The sequence below is a fragment of the Herpailurus yagouaroundi genome, unplaced genomic scaffold, assembly GCF_014898765.1.
Source record: "Herpailurus yagouaroundi ecotype Mexico unplaced genomic scaffold, PumYag 188, whole genome shotgun sequence".
In the NCBI taxonomy this organism is placed as follows: Eukaryota; Metazoa; Chordata; class Mammalia; order Carnivora; family Felidae; genus Herpailurus; species Herpailurus yagouaroundi.
In genome coordinates, this window is record NW_024412419.1 from 15,920,117 (window position 1) to 15,948,032 (window position 27,916).

The 27,916-nt window shown below is 38.2% G+C and overlaps 1 protein-coding gene across 6 annotated transcripts in view; it reads right to left on the reverse strand.

Moving 5' to 3' along the window:
* Window positions 1-9,972: 9,972 nt before the first annotated feature.
* Window positions 9,973-27,916, reverse strand: part of PUM2 (pumilio RNA binding family member 2) — a 97,773-nt gene continuing 79,829 nt past the window's right edge. For 4 of the 6 annotated variants that reach the window (XM_040496149.1, XM_040496147.1, XM_040496151.1 and 1 more), the window contains 8 exons: window positions 25,894-26,161; window positions 24,699-24,828; window positions 22,393-22,527; window positions 16,891-17,028; window positions 15,964-16,089; window positions 15,603-15,724; window positions 14,871-15,063; window positions 9,973-13,238 (listed from right to left, as the gene is read on the reverse strand). In XM_040496149.1, the coding sequence (XP_040352083.1) occupies window positions 13,107-13,238; window positions 14,871-15,063; window positions 15,603-15,724; window positions 15,964-16,089; window positions 16,891-17,028; window positions 22,393-22,527; window positions 24,699-24,828; window positions 25,894-26,161 (1,244 nt within the window). In that variant the 3' untranslated portion in view covers window positions 9,973-13,106. The remainder of the gene's footprint in view (window positions 13,239-14,870; window positions 15,064-15,602; window positions 15,725-15,963; window positions 16,090-16,890; window positions 17,029-22,392; window positions 22,528-24,698; window positions 24,829-25,893; window positions 26,162-27,916) is intronic. The other 2 variants (XM_040496150.1, XM_040496148.1) reach the window with 1 other exon arrangement.

The window sequence follows — 27,916 nt, forward strand, 5'->3', positions numbered from 1 at the left end:
GGGTGCAGATTAACCTTCAAGGGGCTTGAATTCGGGGGAGCCAATGTCAAGGACTTCCCAAAGAATATCAGACGCGTGTAAGGGCATTCTTACTTCAAGATGGTAAAAACACAACTTTTTACTCAGACAAAGTAACTTCTTGTCATGAAACATTTTTTTTAAATGTTTATTTTTAAGAAAGAGAGAGAGAAAGAGTGTGAGCAGGCAAGGGGCAGAGAGAGGAGACACAGAATCCAAAGCAGGCTCCAGGCTCTGAGCTGTCAGCACAGAGCCGAATGCGGAGCTCAAACCCATGAGCCACGAGATCATGACCTAAGCTGAAGTCGGACATTTAACTGAGCCACCTAGGCGCCCCTTGTCATGAAACATTTTAAAGACAGTTAATTGTTTTATTGTGGACCATTTCAAACATATAATAAAGAATAATGTTCCTCAAAAAATTAAAAACAATTACCATATGATCTAGCAATTTCACTTCTGGGTCTATACCTAAAAGAATTAAAACCAGGGACTCAGACAAATATTTGCACACCTGTATTCACAGCAGCATTATTCACAACAGCTAAAAGGTGGAAGCCACCCTTGTAGCCACTGACAGATGAGTAGATAAAATGTGATGTAAACATAAAGTGGGAATATCATTCCGCCGTAAAAAGGAAGGAAATTCCGATTCACGCTATAACATTGATGAACCTTGAAGACTTTATGCTAAGTGAAATAAACCAGTCAGTCACAAAAGGACAAATACTGTCTGATTCCATTTATGTGAGGTTTCTGAAGTAGTCAAATTTATAGAGACAGAAAATAGAACAGTGGTCTTTGCTTGGGTTTGAAGGGAGGAGGGAATGGGACATTATTGCTTACCAGGTATGGAGTCTTAGTTTGAGAAGATGAAAAAAGGTCTAGAGAGGGAAGGTGGTGATGGTTGCACAACATGAATGCATTAATGCTACTGAGTCATACACTTAAAATTGTTGAAATCGTAAATTTTGCATTGTGTGTATTTTACGATAAAAAACAATGCAAAAGAACCCCACCTCAGTTGCAATCCCCCCAAAATAATAATATAATGAAGACCTATGCGACTACCACTCAGTTTATCTAATCTTAACAGGATCTTCTTTCTTCTCTTTTTATTATTTTTGTATGAAATGAAACATTACAATGGAGTCTTCTCCTTTAGCCATGTTGCTACATGTGGTGGCTCTGGGTCACTTATCTTAACTGCTGCATTATCATTTATTGTATGCATATACCATGGTTTATTTATCCATGGACATTTGGTTGTTTCCAGTTTTTCAATATTATACACAACGTTGCAATCAATTCTTGTGCTTTTCTCCTTGAGTGCGTGCAGAGACTTTCTCTAAGAGTAGATAGAGCTGAGTTTAAGGTACAAATATATTGAGCTTTCTTAGGAATTGCTCTAATTTCTCTAAACAAATTGCTCTCCAAAAGGGTCCATAGCAATTTATACTCTCAGCAGCAGTTATGAGAGTGCCTATTTTTCTACATCCTCTGTATGACTTGGCATTTATTGGGCCTTTTATATTTTGCCACTCTGGTTGCAAGTAAAATATCTCGTTGTCATTTGATTTTGAATGGCCCTACCATTATGAAACATGGAGCCTTTTATTGCTGACTGCCTGAGCAGATACCACTCGTTGCTTCCTATATTTGTTTTCTTCTCCTTTTTCAGTAAAAGAACATCTCAATTTCAACTGGCCCTTTGGCCATCCAAAATGAAGATTCTCTTTCCCAGCATCGCCACAGCTCTATGTAGCTGCCTGATGACGGGACATGAGCAGAGATGGTCGTACGTACGTTCAGGGAACGAGCAGAGATGGTCGTACATACGTTCAGGGAGCGTCAAAGGGAAGGACGGTTCCTTCTTTCCTTTTTTCTTTCCTCCTGGTAGGGATGCAGATATGGCTACAGCTGGAGCAGTCATCTTGGACAGGAAGTGAACTTGAGAACAGAGACCATGCCTGGCAGAGGACCAGGTTAGGAGCGTCAGGTGCCCAGCCAGTGAGGCGGCACACCAGCCTTGCCCTGCCCATGCACACGTGTGGATGATGGACCTCTGCGTTGCTTCAAAAACTGTTATCCTGGATTTTCCACCCCTTGCCAGAGAATCTAACTCTGACAATACTCTGGTCAATTTGGCCTCCTGCATGCAACCCAAGAGAGTGTGGGGAGGACAGTTGTGTGGGGGGAGGAGGGAGAGGGGGATAGTTCCAAAGATGCTGTCCATGATACGACCCCACCAGCTCCCCAGTGCTGGACTGTCTTAAATTTTGGATTTGACTCAAGTCACCTAACAACCTCGGTCCCCAAAAGAAGTCTTGATGAGAAATAGGCTGTTCACACGATGGGGTGTTTTCAGAATTTGAAGCCCATACAGACTGTTCTGCTCACAGTGCTGGGGACCATGCTCAGCAGGTGGCAGGCATGCAGAGGGGGCTCCACTGGAGTCCGAAGTGACACACGAAGAATGAGAGGCCCATGGGAAATTTTTGTTTCTTCCATGAAACTTACATGTTGTTTTCACGGATATTGGGAACTGTGTAACTAAATGTACTGTTGGCACCTTTGTGCTCAGGCGGCTCTAAAACACCGGGTGCCTGGGGGATTGTGAGCATCCTGGACTCTACGTCCTGCTTCTCTGTCGCCATCCCCACGCCCTGCCTCACCATTATGCTACCTGCCCATTTCTGATGTATAGTTTTGCTTGCCGTTGAAGTTGAGTCTGATATTTGCTAGGATGTCAGCAGGAGAAAAAAAGAGAATAAACACATCCTCTGTAAATAGCACTGGAATTTCCACATCCAAACCAGAGTTCCTTCCCCAAAGCCATCCCCTTGGGGGACCGTGTTTATCATCTGATGCTACCCACGCCACCACCCTAGGGAGACCTGAGGACTCTTTGTCTATAAAGATAGCTTTTTTTTTGAGGAAGGTGGGCTGTAGTTCATTCATTTGATAAACGTGTCCAGAGCTGCAGTGCTGCCCAGCTCCACCTCTGCAGCAGCCTTCATTGGAGGCTTGGACAGGAAGCTCTCAGGCAGGCAGGTATGCCAACCAGTCTCACCCTCCCAGGTGCCGCCAGACTGATTCATCCTGAGCCACTTCCTGGGGCGGGGCTGCTCGGCCCACAGCAGCCTGTCCCCACCTCCCAACGACCTGGCTTCAGAGAAGCCAAAGGGCTTTCCCTGACTCAGCCCCGTGTCGGCAAGGGGTGCTTGTGCCGAGGTTGTTAGGGGCGGGAAAGCTGAGGGCCACGTCTGTCTCGCTCACCCCCACCATCTCAGGCGGCCACCAGATGCAATTCCTCCTCCATATTCTTAGACCACCTTAGCTGTGTGGCCTCGAGCAAGTAACTTAGCCTCTCTGTGCTTTGATTTGCTCCCCTATGAATTGGGGACGTACTAGTACCTACTCAGAGAGGTGTTGGGACGGTAAAAGGAGAGAAGCACCGTGAAAGGTTCAGCACGGTGCCCGGCACACGTTAGCGGCACTGGGGCTGTGATGGTGCACCTGGGAAAGGTGGGTAGAAAGTCATCTTCACAGCCCCCTCCCCTGCGACCTCAGCCCCGGGCGCGCCTAAGCCTTCTGAACTCAGCTCTTTGTGACAGCACTTAGCACTCCCCCTGGCACCAGGCCTGGTAAATAGCACTGTTGGAGAAGTTAGGCATTCCAAGGCCCCAGGGGAGACGCTGGGGTGGGCTCTGAAGGGGAAGGAGCTCACAGCAGCCGGCCGTAGAAGGCAGGGTGTGATGTGGGTGCAGGGATGTGCGTGTAGTGCCTGCGTGTGGCAAATTCTCTCCTCAGATAGAAGGTAAACCCTGTACTCATCAGAGGTTGCACACCAAACAGCCCCCAGGGCTGCATTTGGCCTGTAGAAATGTTTTGCCCTTACAGTGCTTTTCTAAAAAGAGACATCTCCATAAGGAAATCACACGTACGAATCCAGATTTCGGATTTTCTAAAAGAATCAGAAGAGCTAGTAACACTGGACCCCCATCCCGTTGTGGCAAGGACCACCTAAAGCCACGACTCATGACATGTATGCATTTCTAGCACATTCACCACCTCCTGGGCCCTGCGGGAGTCGACTTCCAAGAGGCTCTGGCATGAGACTGCAGTTGACCTCTGGCCCTGCCTCCCTGGGCAAGTCACACAAGCCCTCTAAGCCTTAGCTTTGTCATCTGTAAAAGGCATCTAAGACTAGTCCCTTCCTCACACCGTTGTGAGGGGGGATGGGATAATATATGTAGAGCACCTGACGCCTGGCACATAGCAAGTATTTTATACTTTCCAGCTATTGCTACTGTTGCCTCTGGTACCAGCTCATGATTTCAGGATCAAAACCTCCGTGGAGACTGGAAAGGACCTTCCTTAACTTGGACAGCTTGTTTTCTCCCCAGGTGAAACCGCTGCCAGCTGGAAATGACCACACTGGGGGGAAATTTTTAAAAATCCCCTCTGTTCCATCTACTGATCCCCTCCTCCCACCCGCCCCATCCCCACAACTCTTGGCAACCTTTTACCTTCTTACGGTCTCCATAGTTTTGCCTTTTCCAGAACATCATATGGTTGGAATCTGGTATGCAGCCTTTTCCGATGGGCTTCTTTTCACTGAGCGATATGCATTTCAGTTTCCTCCATGTCCTTTCACGGTTTGATAGCTCATTTCTTTTTATTGCTGACTAATATTCCATTGTCTGAATGTATCCATTTGTTTATCCACTCACCTACCGAAGGACATCTTGTTTGCTTCAAAATTTGGGCAGTTATGAATAAAGCTGCTGTAAACATCTGTGTCCCATCTTTCGTGTGGGCCTAAGTTTTCAACTCATTTTTGGGTAAATAGCTAGGAGCATAGGTCATATGGTAAGACTTCCTTACACATGACTTAGGAATTCTGCATAAATGAATATAGTTCATGGTTATAGCTTGTGTGCACTATAGTTCTGTTTTGTCTCCAAGGTTGTTTTAGTTTTGTAGAATAACCTGGGAAATTTTCACTGTTGTCCACACTCTGTAAAATTTTATATAAACTAGGAATTATATGTTCCTTAAAGATTTACAGAACTTGCCCTTTAAACAGTCTGGGCTCATGCCTTTATTTTAAGAGTGTATCTTTTTTTTTTTTAATCTTTATTTTTATTTTTTTTTAATTTTTTTTTTTCAACGTTTATTTTTGGGACAGAGAGAGACAGAGCATGAACGGGGGAGGGGCAGAGAGAGAGGGAGACACAGAATCGGAAACAGGCTCCAGGCTCTGAGCCATCAGCCCAGAGCCCGACGCGGGGCTCGAACTCACGGACCGCGAGATCGTGACCTGGCTGAAGTCGGACGCTTAACCGACTGCGCCACCCAGGCGCCCCTCTTTATTTTTATTTTTGAGAGAGACGGAGTGTGAGCAGGGAAGGGGCAGAAAGAGGGAGCCACAGAATCCGAAGCAGGCCCCCGATGTGGGGCTCGAACTCAGGAACTGTGAGATCATGACCTGAAGTTGGACACCCAACTGACTGAGCCACCCAGGTGCACCTAAGGTTATATCTTTGAGTCTCCTCTTTTTCCTTTGATCCCCCCAACCTTTTTTTTTTTTTTTGCCATCTTGACATTTTTAGGTGTACAGTTCAGTAGTAAGTATACTCACTCATTGTTATGCAGCAGATCTCCAGAACTTTTTCATCATGCAAAGCTAAAATTCTACACCCATTAAACAGTAACTCTTCGTTTACTTCTCCCCCAGTCCCTGGAAACCACTGTTCTGTTTTTATAAACTACTTTAAATAACTTCATATGAGGGGAATCAGACAGTATGTCTTTTTGTGGTGTCACATACTATAATGTCAAGTTCATTCATGTTGCAGCCTGTGTCAAAACCTCCTTCCTGGGGCGCCTGGGTGGCTTCGTCAGTTGAGTGTGGGCTCTTGATTTTGGCTCAGGTCATGATCCCAGGGCTGTGGGATCCATGCCCTACATGGGCATGGAGCCTGCTTGAGATTCTTTCCCTCTGCTCCTCTCCCCTGCGTGCACTCCCTCTCTCTTTCCTTCTTAAGGCTGAACAATATTCCATTGTATGTATACACCAGATTTTGTTTATTCATCCGTCCATTGATAGACACTTAGATTGTTTCTACCTTTTGGTCGTTGTGAATAATGCTACTATGAACACAGGCATACAAATATCTCTTCAAAATCCTACTTCAATTTTCTTTTAATGTTTATTTTTGAGAGGGGAGAGGCAGAGAGGGGGCGAGAGGATCTGAAGCGGGTTCTGTGCTGACAGCAGCAACCCCAATGTGGGGCTTGAACTCATGAACTGTGAGATCATGACCTGAGCCAAAGTTGTACGCTTTGAGCCACCCAGGCACCCCCTACTTTCAATTCTTTTAAACATATAGACCCAGAAGAAGGATTGCTGAGTCATATGGTAATTTTTAATATTTTGAGTAATCGCCAAACTGTTTACAATAGCAGCTGCATCCTTTGACATTCCCAACAGGGCACAAGGCTTCCAGTTTATGCACATCCTAAGACTTGCTATTTTCTGTTTGACAGTAGCCATGATCAGTGATATCCCATTGTGGCTTTGATTTGTGGTTACCTAATGATTAGTGATATTCAGCTTTTTTCATAAACTTGTTGGACATTTGTACATCATCTTTGGAGAAATTCACTTCCTTTGCCGAGTTTTTAATCCGGTTGGGTTTTTTTTCTTCTTGGCTTGTAGTTCTTTGTATGTTCTGGATATTAACCCCTTATCAGATACATGATTTGCAAACGTTTTCCCCCATTCAGTGCCTTTCCACTTGGACTATTCCCTTTGCTGCACAGATGATTTTAAGTTTGATGCAGCCTCACTTATCTATTTTTGCTTTGTTGTTTGCACTTTTAGTGTCATATGCAAAAAATGATTGCCAACCCCAAAGCCATGAAGCTTTTCTCATGTTTTCTTCTAGGAGTTTTATAGTTTTAGGCCTTTCATTTGGGGCTTTAACCCATTTTGAGCTTTAATCCAATTTTTGTGTTTGGTGTAAGTAAGGGTCCAACTTCATTCTTTTGCAAGAGGCTATCCTTATTTTCGCAACACTATTTCCTTTCCCTATTGCATGTTCTTGGCATTCAATGTTGAAGATCATTTGACCATATATGCAAGGGTTTACTTCTGGGCTCTTTATTCTTTCCTATAGATCTGTATGTTTGTCTTTACTACCACAAATTTCTGTGAAAAATTGAGGTATAATTGACATATAACAGTATATTAGTTTCAGGTGTATAACATGCAGTATTTGTATATATTGCAAAATGATCAATCACAATGTGTAGTTAACATCCAAACACTGTTTTGATTACTGTAGGATTTGATATCAGGCCATGTGAGACCTTCCTTCAACTTTGTGTTTTTTTTTTTTAAGAGTTCTTTTTAATGTTTATTTTGAGAGAGCGAGCGAGTGAACACACAAGCAGGGGAGGGTCAGAGAGAGAGAATCCCAAGCAGGCTCCGTGTCATCAGTGCAGAGCCCCTTGGCAGGGCTTGAACTCAAACCTTGAGATCACAACCTGAGCTTAGATCAAGAGTCTGACGCTTAACCGACTGTGCCACCCAGACGTCCCAAGCATTTCTCATTTTTAACCAAATCTATTCCTTTTTTCTACCATTTTTGGTAATTTTGTTATTTTACTAGCTTCTTAAATTATTTTCAGACTTTCTTGGCTATTTTTTCTCTGGTCTTTGGCCCAAATCTCCCAGGTTTTGATATATAGCACTATTACTCATTTTGAAGTTGGCCCAAATGGTTTATTCCAAATTAGTTTAGTTCTTTAACCTAGGAGTTAAGAAGTGTATTTTAAACGTGTCTAAGATATATGTCTAAATAGATGTATTTCTAAGATACATTTTTGGCCTTTTCGAATTCTCTTCAGTGAAACCTCGTACATTCTATTCAACTGGACGTGTCCTGGAGGTCACAATGGGACTTTCAAAGTCGGGGCAGGGAAGGCTCCCAAACATCCCCCTTCTCCTCCAGGGCGGTCCACACACTTTCCTCCTAGCCCCTGCTGTACAAGGGACCCACCAGGTGTTGAGACCCATCTTTTCAGGACTTCTTCCTATAAAAGGCCTCGGGTGAGACTTAGGTGTGGTGGGAGCTGGCCGTGTGATGGAACTCCTAACTGGAATTCCCACTGCCGACTTGGCCTCTCTCCAGTTTCCCACTACTTCCACAGCTTTGCCCAACTTGTGGGCAAGTCCTCTATAGCACTGCACCTGTCACTCCACTGCTCAAGGATGTGACAACTCCTTATTATCATCCTGGAAGCTGGACATATCAGGGCAAAGCTACTTTTAAATCAATTAGGGCACATGGGTGGCTCAGTTGGTTAAGCGATCAACTCTTGATCTCTGTTGAGGTCGTGATTTCACAGTTCCTGGGATCAAGCCCCGTGATTGGGCTCAGCACTGACAGTGCAGACCCTGTTTGGGATTCTATCCCTCTACCTCGTACCTGCTTGCACTCTGAAAATAAACTTAAAAAAATTTTTTTAAATATTCCCCCAGCCCCCAACAGTTTTGTTAACTCACTAGGAGTCACTCACTGCCTCTGCACAGAACCTATCTTATCCAATTCTCACAATTTTAGGAGGGAGGTCTCACTTCTGTTACCTACACATCAGGAAACTGAGGTTTAAAAGATGAAGTCATTTGCCTAACTACGTAAAGCTAAAGATTTGGAATCTGGGAAACCTAATTCCAGAGTCCAGACCCTGAACCATTACACTTGGATGCCCAAGAAAACTTGAATTAATCTCAACCTAGCCAATTTCTTCCTTCAACTACCAAATGGAATACAGGGTTTAAGTTCCTGGTAAATATTTAGAGAAAAACAAGTTCTGTGATTGAAACCTAGAAGAAATGAGAAATTGTCTACAGGATATGGAGGAAATGACATTCAATAAAACTTCCACCCAGTTCTGAGCTTCCTGTAGGATCTGTCCTACAGTTCTCGTAGGTTCTTACCATCAAGTACTCCTCAGATTCAAGGTTCTGTGGGCAATCAGGACAGTATTCCTACTTTACAGATAGTAACACAGAAGCCTAAAGGGTTAAGTTTGCCCAAGATTACACAACCTACACTCACCCTAGGGACCGGAAAATGGAGACCCCCTTGTGCCCTGCAGCCTCCTAGAAGTGAGCCTTGGTGACACCATGCTCCCAGCCTTCTCACTTGTTTTCACAGAGGAATTTACCGTCTGGAGCATCCAAATCACATCAGCTAGGCCCTTTAAAGTTAGCTAGATAAGACAGACTGTGAACACTGCTCCTCTCGGGTTCCTCTGCCCTTCTCCCCCCGAACCCCAACCTTCCTGAAAAAATCACTGTCAGGAGGGCAAATAGAACAACTACTGCCAAGGTCAATTTAGGAAACTTTTCTTTGGTCAGTAAGCTAGTGTGGGAGGATGTAATATTTATTTCTTCAAGGGTCTTTTAATTTCAACACTACGATGTGGGATAGGCCAACAATTCCAGAAGGATTGCTTTCAGCTCAGAACAGAACCAGACGAAGATACAATTAAAACTGGCACAATGTGTATGATGAAAATTCCTTTTCCCATGTATTTTTATGTAGACCTCCGCTCTGGATTCTATCAAATTATCTGTATGGCTTAAAATAAACAGCTATAGAAGGGAGAGGGGAATGGAAATAGTATTAGCATTAGTTGAGAATTGGGTTCTATGTATCTATTTAAGATATTCTCAATTCTTAAAATCAGTGACCTAAGTAGTACTACCCATGGTACAGATGTGGCATTGAGCCTTAGATCAGTTAACACACACACAAGTTCACAAAGTTTATGAATCACCAGGTAAATTCCAAATTCATGCCTGAACGCAAACTGCACTTCTCCTTTAAACAACACTGTTTCTAAAAGTTCATGTGGAAAGGAAACAAACACCTATAGGTAAAGATAAGTGATTTAATTTAATCCTGAAAACAACCTTGAAGAAGTATCATTTTATCAAGTAAACAGGCTAAAAGTTTCATCCTATGAAGTGTGTAATCACTCTATGTAATTAGAGATCCTGAATACTAATCAAAGACACGAATATCATCAGAGTAATCAGTAGCCCCAGATTAGCATCCATGGGATAAAAATATTTTCTTTTCCTTAAATCAGAGTAAACTTGAATGGGCAATCTGAATTATAATTGAGGTACAGAAGGGTATTTTATCTAGAGAAAAACACAAGACCAGGTTTATTTCATACAATGTTATTCACACATTTTTCATTTTCTAATTTATACATAATATACAAAGTGAAGATAACATTATTTCATATGAACCAAGAAGAGCCAGGACTTAGACAAACTGGTCCAGAAACAATCCATTATCAAAAGGAGACACTCAAGAGTGAAGTCTAAGTGGTTCTGCCCAATTAAAGTTTCTTTATTCTGAAATGTCAGAGTTTAGCAAAACTCCATGCCAACTTATTAAATGGTGGAATCAGAGAGGTGGGCACCAAAATGGCAGACTGTAAAATTTCTAGAATAACAGATATTTTTCGAGAATAGGCCCCAAAGTATTGGGAAGATTGGGTTGTCAACACTGGGATACATGGGAACATCAAAACCCCAAGAAGAAGGTTCAGTTTCCCAGCTATCCCCAAGACTTTCTAAGTTTGCAGGACAAAGGAAAGCCAGGAATTCAACTGTGCAAATCCAGGAAAGTCACTATCAATCTCCAACAAGGACGATTTGGATCATGATCAGCTCACGACTGTGAGTGGCTACTGGGAGCAAAAGTTCGACACAGGGCCAAGACACTCTGAGGCTGGCAAAACAAAGGAGGACGGGAAAAGAGCAGCTTTGTATGGGGGGGCGGGGAGGGGGGGGAAGCACTGCCACTGTTGACTGGGACATGCTGATGAACCAGTAGGACTATGAGAGGGGACAGTGACAAGTGGTTGGATTTAATGGACTCAACATGGAATGTTGGGTTAGAAAACTAGAATAACTCAAAGTCAAACATGAAAAAGTATGCCTGGCACCCCAAACTTTATGCCATTATTTTTAGGTTCATGATAAGAACAGCTAAGTGATAAAACCTTTATATTCAATATTGTGCTCAGAAGAATGCTTTTCTTCTGCAGACTTCTAATAAAAAAATCCTTTACATGTTCAATCAAAAGAGATAGCATGGTTCATTAGTTGTCAGCACTAAACAGAAGTGGGTCAACATAAATGGTTTTATACAAAATACTGACTTCAACAAAATACAAAGCACTTTCTTTATCTTTCAGAAACTGAATATACAAAGCAAGTTTTTTTTTCCAAAATATTTTCATAGGCAAAGGATTAAAAACGATTTTAATTATACACATATGGTCACAATTTTGCCTTAAAAAGATTGTTGGGAAATGTACATAAGGCCGCTTGTAAATGTACATCATGTTACTGTTATGTCCTATGTCCAGAGAAAAAAATGTTATCATACAGATTTGCTCTTACTTGGGAATAGGCTATTCAAAAATACAGTACTCTTCTGTACAAAGAAAAAAGTCACATCACATTTAATAAGATGGAAAAAGCATTGGCCTCCATGGTAACCAAAAATCTCAGTCCAATACTTTCTATTATGCACAATACCCTGACTTCTTGAAAGTGATCCAAATCCTAGTATGTCCATATTAACAGAGTCAACAACTATGTTATAAAAGAAAATGTTTCCCACAATAATAAAAAGAAAGCTGGTTCATACTTCTGAAACCATATAAAGATAAAAAATTTTTAAAAAATCACTCTCGATTTGGAGAAATAAATTTACATTATACAACACTATATGCCAGGTCAAATAGGGCAGGGACATAAATGTACACTAAAATGCAAATGTTTCCCAAAGAGATAAAACAAATTCCATTTACAGCATGAAGGTTTACAAATGTACACCTGTACAACCAAGGAAAGCATCACTACTAAATTAGCAAGGCTTTTATAATAAACATTGAAACAAGATTTGCTTTTAAAGTGTAAACTTACATCTATTACTACACACACAATGCATATATTTATAGGAAGCAAAAAAAGCTATCTGAATATGTAGTCATGCTTAAATGTTGAGCTATCAAATTCACTTTTCAGTGGCCCCTTTTCACCTCTATCTGGTTCCTACTTTTGCAAAGTCTACTATGAAAAAGCAAAATAAAGCTCAACACTTCCTCAACATGTCCTTGTAATCCTATAAGCAAAACAATATACAAATTTCTACTCTTTCTCAGATTGCAAACCAAACTGAAAAGTTAAAATGGGACTTAACTTTTCATTTAGTGCACTTAACTGAATGGAAGTGTCACCATGATTTTTTTTCTTACCTCTTACAACAATTACATATGTAAGTATATACAATACTTCTGTACATTGCCAGAGACATTTTAGGGCAGTATTTGTATTAAAACCATATCCATTGTAAATAATGTAAGTTCTTTCATCTCAAATCATTTAATTCTTAACTTACTTGCGGAGATTTTATTTGCATGATAGTTTGTGAATTACCAAAATACAACTTAACTTTCTTTTTAAAATATTAATAATATTTATGCAGTTGATTGTTAATTGGTTATAAAAGGCTTCACACAAAGGGCAAAAAAAAAAAAAATAAGGACTATATTTCTATATACATCTCTATAAACCTGTTGTGCTATGGGGTCCGTAGACCTACCAGACTGCAAGCCAGTTTATTAAAAGAATACTGTACTTTTTCCTTTAAAAACTATTTTTTGTGACTTTACAAGGTAAAAATTTACAAAATATGTGACAGCTTTTTTTTTTGATAGTTACATCATATACAGGCATTCTGTGCTTTGCCAGCAATCCAATCTGATAGGTCTCCACTCAGGGCTGAATATAATTTATAATTCACCACCCCCACCCCCCAAATATACACAAGAACCTTAAAAAATTTACAAATGGATGAATAAAGTCAATAAATAGTTTTGCTTTAAAAAAAAATTTGAAGATTCATAGTTGAGTTGTGTTTTGATAATTCACAAAAGAAACATTCTTTTCACATGGTTACATCATCTTCTTTCTCTTTCCTTTACAGCATTCCATTTGGTGGTCCTCCAATAGGCCCTAGATCTGGGCTATTTTTCAAATAATATTTTTCCAACTTGGCCAGTATATGCTTCCCATATGTGTATTTGCGCAAAGTAGTAATGTGAGGTCGAATCTGAAAAATAAATAATCTGCTTAGTAAATCTAAGTGACTTTGGTTTCTGGCCTCTTAAAAAAGCACTCCTAAATCTGGGTGACTTAGAAAGAATAACTGGAATTTTAATATACAAATCCTTTAAAGAAAAGTTGTTTTCAAAAGTAGTTCATCCTACTCAATCTCTCCAATTATACTCTCAAAACTGTCCAATGAATAAACAAACCACTACTTCTAAACTGTTACATATGCAAATAGTAGACGGGGCTCCAAACATAGCAAGGGAAGCATCACTAGTGAATTATTGAGTTCTTTAAAAGTTGATGAAGGCAGAATTTTCTAGCTTAAGTTGGAGACAAAAATTCAATAGGGAAAATAGAGCAAAAGACATAAATGAGCAATCAGATGTGTTATGTGTGATTTTAAATTGTTCAAAATCTCACTAATAGTTTTTAAAATGTAAATGAAACTACTCATTAGAATCATATCATTATCTTCCACACAGACTGGCAAAAACTTTATAAATAACAACTGGTATTGATGAGATGATGGCAAAACAGGCATTCTTATTATATCTTGGATAGATGTGCAAACATGTACAGATTTTTTTAAAGCAAAACCTGGCTGTGTCTATCAACATGTAAAATGTTTACATACTTTGCTCCACAATTCCACATCTAGGAATTTATCCTACAAAACAGTTAATCACGCAAAGACATTCACATACAGCACTGCTTATGACAGTTAAAAACCTGGAAACAATCCAAATGTCATAAAGATGATAGTGGTTAATGTAATTGTTAAAAAGAAGACTGACAATTTTTCTATGTATATACTTTTAAGCAGAAATATTAAATTTTAAAAAGGTAAAAAAAAATTATGGTCTACTTCTCTCTATACGACAAGAGGTCCAAAGAACTTATGTATCTGTCCCCGGTTTCTTAATGAATAAATTTACAAAAACATGGAGTATATATATAGTATTTCTTCCAGTGGGTTTTTTGTTTTTTGTTTTTTTTTTTTTAAGTTTCTCTTTGGAGTGAGTGAGTGAGCGAGCACATGTACGACCAGGGAAGGGGCAGAGGGAGAGGGATAATCCCAAGCAGGCTCTGTGCTGTTAGCACAGAGCCCAATGCAGGGCTGGATCCCATGAACTGTGACATCATGACCACAGCCAGAACCAAGTTTCCGAATGAGCCACACAGAACCCCCACATTTAGTGTTCATTTTAACAGTAAGTTTTCCTATGGAAATTTATGAGCTAGATTCTAGAGAGAAGACAGAGATTAAAAAAAAAAAACCCAAATTCTTTTTAGAAAACTGCATTACATTAGTGAGAAAACCTAATTAGATTTTAAAATCAATGTTCAACCCATGTATCATGGCAAATCAAATATATCTCAATAAGATGGGGATGGGCAATGCTAAAGGCAGGTTAAATAGATGAGAAATAAATTTGATTTTATTGAGATTACTTTAAGAATTTTAATAAAAGGGTACACCATACCTACATTTGTCAAAGGTTATCCATTGATTTTAGATTTTTTTCTCCAGTTACATCACATGAGGAAATTAAAACCTAGGAAGTTAAAATTGTATCCTGAAAGTCACACAAATTGAATCATCTATTTTAAGTGCTATAAGCTGTATTACCTTATGCATGATTATCTTTCTCTGGGCAGGTTCAGCCATATCAATCATCTTCTGAACCACGTAATTGGCATACTGGTCCTTCATCATGGTGTATAAGGCACTGTGAGCACCATCATTCTGGCAGCAAACTTCATCAATCAGTAAAGCTCTCTCGGCACGGGAGGCATGGGTAACACACTTTTCTACTACATTGCTAAAAATTCAAGTATATACACAAAAAATTTTGTTACTTTTTCCTTTATAGTAAATTTCCCTTGGTTTTAAAAGAACTTGCTTAACACATTGGAAGACAAAAGAGTGAAGATGGTATTCTCTTACCCTTTACTTTCAAAAACAAACAAACAAACAAAAAAAGAACTAGTATTATAGAGGAACCCATACTGGATATTCACAAGTGTAATTACATGCCTCTTAAAATTAAAATTACAAAGAGGAAACTAGAGACTAAGTCATTAGTAAGGTCTGAGACTTTCATTAACAAGCACTAAACTAATTTGCATTTATAGGTTTGGGGAGACCAATCATTTTCTGAATACAGACTTCAAAAATGGAATATACATAGGCAGATGGATTTGTCATGAGGAGTCTTCAAGAATAAAAGGAATAGTCTGTATGTGCTTTTTCCCTCTACTAAAAGAAACATTATATTTGAATGTCATATTCTACATGCATTTGTTTACTAATAAAAGAGCTGAAAGAACTGACCCTTGGAATTAGAAAATATTGCAATACCTGGCAAATTTGTGTTGACTCAGGGCTAAGACTTTTCCTCGGATTTCAGAAACAATTTTGCTTTTGTCTTCAGGTCGACCGTGTTCCAAGACATGCTGAATAACGTAATTGCCATACTGATCCTAAGTACAGATGTTTAAAAATTACTTTCCTTAAGTCACCCCTTAAAAATAATGACTAGTCTTTAAAAAGATACTATTTTTCTAAAGATCCAGTAGTATATAGTCAGGAGAATACACCAAGCTTTTTTGTCTTACTGTGTGTTTTTACAGTGTGTCAATTTAGGAAAAATTACATTTCCCTATATTCTGAACCACTGTCAGAAACACATAAACATTGACAATTATTACGGAGTTCATACCTGTACCAACTGCTCTGTATGTTGGTGGAGTTCCTCTAAGATAGGTAAAGTCTGCTCTGCAGTGCAATGCTCGAGGATGCGCTGGATCACTCTGCAGCCGTAAGGATGAGTTGAAAGTACAAACACCTTAAGACAAGTGCAAGAAATACATTTACTTTATCTGGCATTTCTGGAAAGTTCTATGAGGCAGACAGGTTTTTGATGACATGCTGAATTAATCTAAAATAGAAGGGTGGGGAGTCACCTCTAATGTGACTACCATCCTATTGGTAAAGACTGGAAAGTGAGGTGCTCAATTCAGGAGCTAACAGATATTTTGATCAAAAGGAACCTAACCAGATATGTATTAGTTACTAATTGATATTTATTTTCTGTGTTTTACTGTACAGTCTTAAGTCTTCTTCCCTCCTTTACTTCTCCCCGAAAATCTGGAGAACACTGTTGGGTTTCTAATTCTAATAGCTGTGATCCCAAAGTAATACAATTGATGGGGTGCCTGGGTGGCTCAGTCGGTTAAGGGTCTGACCTCAGGTCATGATTTCACGGATAATGAGTGCAAGCCCTGCATTGGCCTCTGTGATGACAGCTCCAAGCCTGAAGCCTGCTTTGAATTCTGTGTCTCCCTCTCTCTGCCCCTCCCTTGCTAACACTCTCTCTCTTGCTCAGAAATAAAGATTAAAAAAAAAATTAAAAACAAAACAAAGTAATACAACTGAACTCTTATTTCCACATATTTCAGCTTCAAAAAAATGAAGCTATCTATTGACGCACTCTATTAAAGAGGCAGAAATCACTGTACATTCAGTTTTGTCTCCTATTTTTGTCTGTCATTACTGGGTATTATAATCTTGTGACTTAGGAAAAATGTGTTAACACTCCAATGCTAAAAGAATGCCCTGCTAATTAGAAGACAAAAATAAACCTTACTTGTCCTTTGAAAGCATCAATGATGAACTGTAGTGACTGTGGCTGAACACATTCAATACATTTTTGTACAACATGGTTTCCATTCTGATCTTTCACACATTTGAGTACATGACCATCTAGCTCCTTTACCATTTCACTCTGCAAAGAGAAGATGACATTTAAAAAATTACCTCATCAAGAAACGTTAACAGGATTAGAAAGAGTACAAAAGTATACTCAAAAATGTGTCGGCAATATTTTAGATATCAAAGTTTAAAATCCATACTCCCTGCCCCTCCAAACAGAAATTGAGATGGTTACCAAAACATTTCGTAGGACTGCAATGTAAATGACACTTGTTAAAAAATAACCTAGGGATCCTGAACCTGCCATATTTAAATGACTTTCTTCACTTTGTATACCTTCCACACAACTTTCTCAGCTGACTATAATATACATATACAAGTAATTCCAAATTCTATACTTTTTCTCTGCTTAGCACTCCCTTTCCTTCAAATAATTTTTAATACCTACACGAGTCTATTAAGTGCATGGGAAAGGGTAAGGAATTGAGCACTTAAGGGCTATGTGACTTTCACATATTATCTCAATGATAGGAAGAAATCAGACATTTTAATTCTTTTTTTAATGAGCTTATATCAAAGAACTCATTTAATATAACTTTTCTTTATTATGTGATACCTTCTTCAGGGACAAATCTTTGGGAAATTTTAGATTTTTTGTTCATTTAACCAGGAAAAATGACCCTTTCATGTGTATTTCTTTGCTTACTCGTAAGGTTTTCACATTTACAATCTTTCTCACCCAAAGAACTCCCAGCTACCTACTACTCCCAGTTACCTACTACCTACTGAATAACTGTAGAGAAATTCTGTTAAGCCAAAATACAACACAGATGTTTAACTATAAACTAAATAACAAAATGTTACTTAGTTTACAATCCAAACAATACCATTAACAGGTTTCTCTAAGGCTTATTCCCAGTGCTTTATATTTTCAAGTATTAAAGACATTTAAAGTCTTTATTATTTACTTAAGTGTAACCAACGTTATATTAGTTTCAGGTGTGCAACAGTGATTAAACAATCATACACATTACACAATGTGCACCACAATAAGGTATAGTCACCATACGACGTTATTACATTATTGACTATAATCCCTATGGTGCACTTTTCATCTCTGTGACTTAAATTTTATAACCGGAAGTTTATACTTCTTAATCCCTTTCACCTATTGCCTCCCCATCCTGCTATCCACACAAGAACTTGTTCTCTGTAGTTGAGAGTCTGTTGTTCTGTTTATCAGATTCCACATATAACTGGAATCATAGGTACAGTATTTGTCCTTTCTCTGACTGATTTCACTTAGTATAATACCCTCTAGGTTGATCCATGTTACTGCAATTGACAAGATCTCATTCTTTAAAATATCTTTATTTAAAAAAAAATTTTTTTTTTTAATGTTTATTCATTTCTGAGAGAGAGAAAGACAGAGGATGAGCAAGGGAGGGGGAGAGAAAGGGAGAGGGAGACACAGAATCCGAAGCAGGCTCCAGGCTCTGAGCTGTCATAATAGAGCCCATCACAGGGCACAGCGAGATCATGACCTGAGCAGAAGTTGAAAGCTCAACCAACTGAGCCACCCTGGCATGCCCAAAATATCTTTATCTATATGAGTTTGAGACTTAGGATCAAGCATTTGTGTAAGCATCTACAATAATAAAAATCTGTTCATCTTGTTCCATTGTGACATATCTTCAATTATTCTAAAACTCAGGATTTCCTCCAGAGTAATGCTATTTTCTCACAAATTTTCAATGGTGTGATTAATGCACACATACAAACATATTCATCCATACATGTTATGACTGTTTTTAATTCTGGGATTTATTATACAATAATATATGTGGGTGGAGAATCAAAGCTGATCTCTTTCCAAATTTACTAATTACTGATACCTTTAAAGAAATAATTATTTCCTTTACTCTATGTGTCATTGTAATACATAAGCCAGTTATATAGAAAAGAGTGATCTATTTAGGGTTATAAATTTAATTTCTAAGGTCTGCTTAATTTCACGTGAAACCCACACTAATTAGTGATGCTTCACAATTTATTTTCAAAAATCTAGCAGATCAGCATTTACTCTCAAACTCTTTTTTTTTTTTTTAATTTTTTTTTCAACGTTTATTTATTTTTGGGACAGAGAGAGACAGAGCATGAACGGGGGAGGGGCAGAGAGAGAGGAAGACACAGAATTGGAAACAGGCTCCAGGCTCTGAGCCATCAGCCCAGAGCCCGACGCGGGGCTCGAACTCACGGACCGCGAGATCGTGACCTGGCTGAAGTCGGACGCTTAACCGACTGCGCCACCCAGGCGCCCCACTCTCAAACTCTTAATATTCTTGTCTATTTCAAATAATTTTAAAAATTATTTTGATGAATTACCAAAAGATTCCCAGAGTATGATTGGAATTACATCAGTCCTTTTTTGATTTAAAATAAGACTTCTTCCATCCAAAAATTTGATATATTCCCATTTACAGGTGTTCTCTTTTCTCTTTAAAGAATCGTGAATCTTGTTAACAGAATTCTTAGGTTAATTTCCTATTGAATGAAAGTTTTAAGAACTTTATGTGTATAATTTCTAATTGGCATATAGAATGCAACTGGCTTTAACTTTTTTATCCTTTGAAGAAATTGATGTCTGGTTACAGGAAACAGATAAGAAGGAAAAGATTGTTTTAAGGTCACAGAAATAAATTTTTAAATAAAACTGGTTTTGTTTCTGTACTTTCATATTTGCTGCTACAGTAGCTCAATATTTTACAGAGCTAACATATAAATCTGGCTCCATTTAAAAACTGGAGTACTTTCTAGTACAACCAGAATGGAAGGAAACCGTGCACCACAGTTTTCCAGATGGGTGGGTTGACTGCTTTGTTTAGCTGACGCATGCTTAATATTCTCCTACAGGCCAACATCAAAGAAGTCTGGGGAAACTCTTACCTTGCAGCATTATGATTCCTGCTGGGCGCTGGCATTTTGTGAAACCTTATGGGGGAGAGTAATGCTGGGGCAGAAATGTGAATTATGTAGATGGGTGGTTTCACGTCCTCAGACCTCTCCTAGACCCAGTACAGTTCTCTTAACTGTGCCAGTCCCCAGTTGACAAGCTTTGTATCCACTTGTCCGCTCAATTTAAATATAGCTGTACATAGTTGACAGTGGCCATAGCTAAGTTACTTATTAGCATATCTGACTTTCAACAGTAATGAAAATGGTTCTGGATTTTCTTTTATTTCCTAAAAATGAATACAATGTCAGAACTTCACATTTTATTTTATTTTTTAATTTTTTTTAATGTTTATTTATTTTTGAGACAGAGAGAGACAGAGCATGGATGGGGGAGGGGCAGAGAGAGACGGAGACACAGAATCTGAAGCGGGCTTCAGGCTCCAAGCTGTCAGCACAGAGCCCAACGCGGGGCTTGAACTCACGGACCATGAGATCATGACCTGAGCCGAAGTTGGATGCTTAACCGACTGAGCCACCCAGGAACCCCAGAACTTCAAATTTATACACTAGTACCTGGCTATTAGTATTTTACAGGAACCATAGTTCTTGGGGACTTTATATATATACATATGTACATATACATATATATTTTGTGTGTGTATGTGACTTTTTTGTAAACTAAGTCCGATTCAACATTACAATCATTTTAGAGTTACTATAACCAATGAGAATAGCATGTTTTTTCAAATCTGTTCTGAGCCTATAGTGTTTCCTTTGTGAACATATCTCTATTTTATACATTTTGTATAGTTACACTGTACTAAAATATTAGCTTGTTTGATATAAGGAAAGTATGTATTGAGCACCTTTTTGCTAGCCTGGTTGTTTAACCTTTTAAAAAAAAAAAAAAAGGTTTAAGCTTTAAAAACAAAAAATCTTTAAACTGGTCTTTCTTGCATGTTATAAATAAAGTTGCAGCTAAAAGGGACAGGCAGAGGGGTGCCTGGGTGGCTCAGTCGGTTAAATGTCCAACTTCGGCTCAGGTCATGATCTCACGGTTCATGAGTTCAAGCCCCGGGTTGGGCTCTGTGCTGACAGCTCAGAGACTGAAGCCTGCTTTGGATTCTGTGACTCCCTCTCTCCCTGCCCCTTCCCCGCTCATGCTCTGTCCCTCTCTGTCTCTCAAAAAATAAAGAAACGTTAAAAAAAAAAAAAAAAAACGTAAAAAAAAAAAAAAGGATAGGCAGGGAAAACTAGTTTTGAGTGTCTTAGAATAGAAACATAAGATTAAGATTTTTTTTCTCATTAAAATGTCTTATTCATGATTTATGGAAAAAATAAAACAAAATTTTTTTACCTGTGCTTGCTTCAGCAGCATATACACTAAAAGTGGAATGGTGGGGCACCTGGGTGGCTCAATCAGTTAAGCATTCAACTCCGGCTCAGGTCATGATCTCACAGCTTCTGAATTTGAGCCCCGTGTCGGGCTCTATGCTGACAGCTCAGAGCCTGGAGCCCAGTTCAGAATCTGTGTCTGCCTCTCCCCTGTGCTCACTTTCACACACTCTCTCTCTCAAATATGAATAAACATTAAAATTAAAAAAAAAAAAAAAAAAGTGGAATGGTACAGGGGCACCTGAGTGGCTCAGTTGGTTAAGCATCCAACTTCAGCTCAGGTCATGATCTCATGATTCATGAGTTCGAACCCCACATCAGGCTCTATGCTGACAGCTCAGAGTTTGGAGCTGGCTTCAGATTCTGTGTCTCCCTTTCTCTCTGCTCCTGCCCAACTCATGCTCTCTCTCAAACACAAACATTAAAAAAAAAAAAAAAAAAAAAGTGGAATGGTACAACGACTAGTATAGCCTCTGTGCAAGGATGACACACAAATTGTGAAGCGTTATGTTTTTATGTGAACTGGAATTAAAAAAAAAAAAGCACTGTATTGAAAAAGGAAAATTTTATTCTTGTGGTTATAAATGTAGTACAATCTGGGGCACCTGGGTGGCACAGTTGGTTAAGTGTCCGACTTCAGCTCAGGTCATGATCTCCCAGTTCATAGGTTTGAGCCCTGCGACGGGCTCGGACAGCTCAGAGACTGGAGCCTGCTTTGGATTCTGTGTCTGTCTCTGTCTCTCTCTCAAAAATAAACAAACATTTAAAAAAAGTTAAAAAAAAAAAAAAGTGGTACAATCCAAATACATTTTGGAAACAATAAAGGTATTCCTGATACTACAGGGAATCAAATAAGCAAGTGTAGCATTTTGCTTCCCACACAGCAGGCCCTCAAATTATCTTCATTTAAAGATGAAGAGATGTTGAAGAGAATGAAGAGGACAGACAGATCAAAGATCTATAGTATAATATGTAATTAAAACATACTGTTTGAGACAGATTATTTAAAGTATTTTATTCTAATTGGGGAAATATAAAGTAATAATTTAAAAACTGAATAAAATACAAAAAGTTTGTCTTAACTTACAATTACCTGCTGGTCAGATGAAATAGACTCCAGAGCTTTCTGGATAACACGACAGCCATACATCTGCAAGGCTAAAGGCAGAACATGCCCACGAATACGAGTGGCGAGAGCTAATTTTTGATCCAAACTCCCAAACTGATAGAAAAGAAATCAGTATTAATAAAAATAACCATTATATTAATTTTGCTAAACCTGAATAACCCACTTTTTGCGGCCTATTCATTCTATTTTTAAAATATCACAATTTGTAATCATGTAGGGAAGAGGACTTAGGTAAAAGCTAATTAAGATAAATCCAGAACTGCCTGAAATAACTGCATTACTTTTATGGGGGGGTTAAATCTCATTATCTAAAATTTCCTTTTTACTAATATATTAATCACCTGTAATTCTTGTAAACAGCATTACATTTCATTTTAAACAAATAAAATACCCTCATCTTTAACGTAATGAACTTCGGACCATGCATTCAGACCAAATTACATTCAGACAAACTATATTCTGATGTAACTGTGGAGCAAACTTAAGTAAAACTAAAACAGAGATACTTAGTTGTAAACTGAAAATTAGATAAAATACAAAATACATGACACATCTAACAAATGTAAATAAAGACTATACTATTATCACTAATTTCTTCATCTAAGATTTACTCTCAATGCTTTATATTTTCAAATATTAATCAGATTACTACTAAACTTCTCATTTAAAGTAGGCCCATATATTTAAAAATATTTTTGTGATAAAATATATAGCATAAAATGTCATTTTAACCATTTTTAAGTGCATAATTCAATGGCATTAATTCACAATGTTGTGCAATTATCACTACAAACTGTTTCCAAATCATTCCCGTTGCCTCAAACAGAAACACTGCATACATTAAGCAGTAACCCCCCCCCCCCCCCCCCCCCCCCCCTCAGCACCTGGAAAACCCTAATCTACTTTATGCCCCTATCAATTTGGCTGTTCTAGCTATCTCATATAAGAAAAACACTATGATGTTTGTCCTTTTACATCTGGCTTATTTTACTTAGCTTCATCCATGATGTAGCATGTAACAGAACTTTATTCCTCATGGCTGAATAACATTCTTATTGTATGCATATACCACATTTATCCATTTATCTGTTGGACATATAGGTTGTTTCCACCTTTTGGCTACTGTGAATAATGCGGAAACAAATGGTGTTTGAGTCCTTGTTTTCAATTCTTTTGGGTATACAGGAGTGGAATTGCTGGGTTGTAAGGTAATTTTTATGTTTAGGGTTTTTTTTTTTTTTTTTTTTTTTTAAGGAACTGCCGAGGTGCCTGGGTGGCTCAGGTGGGTAAGTGTCCAGCTCTTCATTTGGGCTCAAGTCATGATCTCAAGGTCATGAGACTGAGCCTCATGCCACCTCCACTGGGCATGGAGCCTGCATGGGATTCTCTCTCTCCCTCTGTCCCTTTCCCTGCTCACACGTGCTCTCTCTCAAAAAAAGAAAAGTTTGAAGGAACTGCGAAACTTTTTCACAACAGCTGCACCATTTTACATTACTACCAACAACGTATGAGGTTCCAATTTCTCCAAATCTCCACCAACATTTGTTATTCCCCTCGGCCCTCTAAAGCCATCCTAGTAGATGTAGCGTAGAATCTCACTGTGGTTTTGATCTGCGTTTCCCTAATGACTAAGGATGTTGAGCTTCTTTTCATGTGCTTCTTGGCTACATGTATATCTTCTGAGGAGAAATGTCTATTCAGGTCCTCTGTCCTTTTTCTTTTTTGTTTTTTCTTTTCTTTTTTGTTTTTTTTTTTTGAAAGTAATCTCTATACATGGGGCTCAAACCCACAACCCTGAGATCAAGAGTCACATGCTCCACCAACTGAGCCAGCCAGGTGCTCCTCTTGTCTGTTACATTATTTTAATGTTTATCTTTGAGAGAGTACAAGCTCTCTCTGTACGGGCAGAGGAAGGGGGACAGAGGATCCAAAGCGGGAACGAAGTTAACAGCATGGAGCCCAATGTGGGGCTCAAACTCACAAACCGCGAGATTATGACCTGAGCCCAAGTCAGATGCTCAACCAACTGGGCAACCCAGGTACCCCTCTCCTGTCCATTTTTTAATAGAGTTGTCTTCCTCTTGTTGAGTTTTAGGAGTTCTTTATATATTCTGGATATGAAATCTTTGTCAGATACATACTTTGCAAAATATTTTTTCCCAAGTGCATCTATTTTTATATGAAAATGACTCTTACCCAACTTTCTGAACTTTTCTACGCATTCAGCAATATAGTTGGATGTACAAATATGTATATGTGCTTACCTCAAAAAATTTCTGTATAACATAGTTTCCAAAAACATCTGTCATTAATTGATAGGCTGCTTGTAGAATTTCATTAAATACCATCTGTCGCTCAGCTGGAGTAGCTCTCTCTAGTTTTTGTTGTATGAATCTATATAGGAAACATTTTATATGTCATCACAGCACATTGAAAATAAGCTCCTGCAAAATCTGTATCTGACTTGAGTATCACACACCCCCACGTATATACACATAAAATTACTTCCAGGAATAGTACTAACACATTTAATACTGTGAACAGCAAATTTAAAGCAAAAAAGGCAAAAGCTATGAAGCATTTCTTTATAATGCCTTAATTTAAACTAACTATTAGGCAGACATTTGGATATATTATAATCTGCATTATAATCAATGAAGAAAACTAGATTTTACTGGTTATTCATACATTTTTCATAATAGTATTAAATATTTAAGTTTAGAGCCTAATGAAAGAAACCCTTAGAAATAAATTCATCAAACACAAATGAATTCCTAGCCATTGTGAATGACACAAGGTTCATGTGCTACTCTTAAGGAATTTTCAACTTTAGGGAGATAAAATAAAACTATAAAAGGAAATAATAATTAAATTTAATAAATGTGTTACAATTCTATTTTCCTTTTTGTGTTCTATCTTGAGAACACTAATTTACATGTACCTTAAGTACTATAAGAGAACATTATGTTTAATGTACAAAGTCACCAAATTCTTCTAAAAGAAAAGTGAAATGTTTCAACTTAAGACATATCACATCAAATACAAATCTATACAAATACAAACACAAAAGCATTTAACCTTCTTTAAAAAAAATTTTTTTAGACAAGTCTACATCAGGGACATTTACATCCACAAATGTAATTCAGAGCATTCTTTTCAAAAGAAAATTAAAGTTGAGTGTTTTCAGAATCAATGTAATAAAAATAACCCAAAAAAAGGGCACTCCTATATTTTCATTATAAAAGTATTCTCATTATAGAAAACTGGGAAACCATAAATAATTAAAAAACCTTTATTTTTATCATATGTCCTAATAGCGAAGAAGAAATCCATTACTGGGCTTTTATTCTGTAAAAATTTCCTTAAATGATCCCAGTCAAGAAAATTTTAGACTCCTATAAGGCAGTAATTTTCAAAGCAAAAATACAGTGTTCAGTATCCTAAACCATAATCACTTACCTAGAACCGTGCTGGTCTTGAGAAAACTCAACTATGTGCCCAATCAAGTCTCTAAGTTGAAGGTTTGGGAAGCGGTTGTTTCTGAAATCTTCCAATAATCTACTTCGGCCGGAAGGCATAATATCAGACCTATTATACCGAAGCCGGGAAGGAGGAAAGAGCTGGCTGCTGGAGCTGAACAGACTGGAAGTGCTTGAAGCACTCCGGTATTTTGCTTCTGCTCCAGGCGCTGCAGAGATATATCGACCACTACCATTTGTCAGGCCTCCTACAACAAAGCAGCTGTGGTCAGCAAATATTTTTGACAAGGCCATTCCTCAAATAAGAGTTACTTACACTAAAATTCAATCAATAAAGAAATAACCACTCCACTGACCACTAATTCCTATATGTTTTAACAGGAAATTGAAACTGGAGGGAAAATCTCACACATTTACTTATTGTGTGTGACTACAGGATCTGGGGGATAAAAAAGACTAGAAAAGATGAGAAAAAGAAACCTGTATTTTTTCTTGGCAGTTTAGTTTCAATCATAATCATAACACCTAATATCATATATAAAAGTTGTATTTGTTCTTGGAAGCTTAGTTTAAAACATAATTATAGCAAGTAATGTCATACATACTAATATCAATACCAGAATACTAAAACTACCAACAAAATTTCCAGTTTATTAACAAGGTTACAAATAGCTAAGCAAACTCAGATTTGAAGCCACTGAAATACAGTTGGGCTGAAATTTACTTGCAGTGTTCATGGAACACTGAGGGCTAAATTTGTACTTTTTTGGACTGTATTTTTAAAAATGCATTAGGTAATACATATACCTCTATGTAAAGAAAAACGGATTTTTAAAAAAGTAAACTCTACACACAACATGGGGCTCAAACTCATGACCCTGAGATCAAGAGTTGCATGCTCTACTGACTGAGCCAGCCAGAAGCCACAAAAAAACCATTTCTTAAAGAAAATAAATCCATTACATCTTAAAGTATTTTAAAAATTTTAAAGCAATACTCTCCATAAAATACTATTATTTTACTGACAAGAACTAGAAATAAACAAAATGTATTTTTCCTAGAGCTTTAATGTTGATCATTTGAGACACATAAAAAGCCTCTTTAACTTATTATATCCCATTCCAAACAAGAAAATTAAAGGGCAGTCAATAGAAACAAACAAAAAATACAAGCAGGAAATTGTTACTACAAAAGTCATTTAAAAGTACTTGACAGTGTCCTTTTAAAAAAGAAAAATGTATAGAAAACCGTAACGTGCAAATATAGTTGCTCAGATAAACAGAAGCTACCATCAGCTTTAAGCTATTATATACCATCTCTAAGTAGAGGAGTGCTATATATACAATCCAGACCACAGGGCAGAGATGATGCCAAGGACACACTGTCAGTGCAAAGTTGTGAAGTTATACAGAGGCACTGAATGGCAAAAAGAGTTACAGGCACAAGGAAAAAAGACAACTGTAATCCTGGAGAGTGAACTGCTTTAAAACGTTCCTCTTTTACTTTCAGTCCCCAATGCCCTAGCTTTTGTTGTGATTCCCACCACCCAGAGTATTATACATATAATTCATAGGACTCTCCAGTCCCCTTTCCAGTGTAAGTGCCACAACATTATGTTCACCTACAAGCTAGATCCCTGGTACCTAAAAGAATGTCTGACAGATAGTGGGTACACATTAATATTCATGAATATTTTATATAACATTAACTGCCTAAAGGTTCAATTCTAGACTATCTTTCTTAAAAATGTGTAATTTAACAGAACATTTTATACACTAAAACCACTAACATCAAATTCGCATATTCATGCCAGGTCTATATAACTATACCAGTGTTCCTGTACAAAGAATCCAAAATGTGAAAGAATTCAGTGTTTTAATACTGTCTTGATTTCCTTGATACTCTTAACCCTCTAGCCCCTACTATTATTTCTAATTATACAATTCTATCAACTGTTCACTAGCCCATTCAAATCTCTAACAATTCTTTATGTAGGGTAGGGA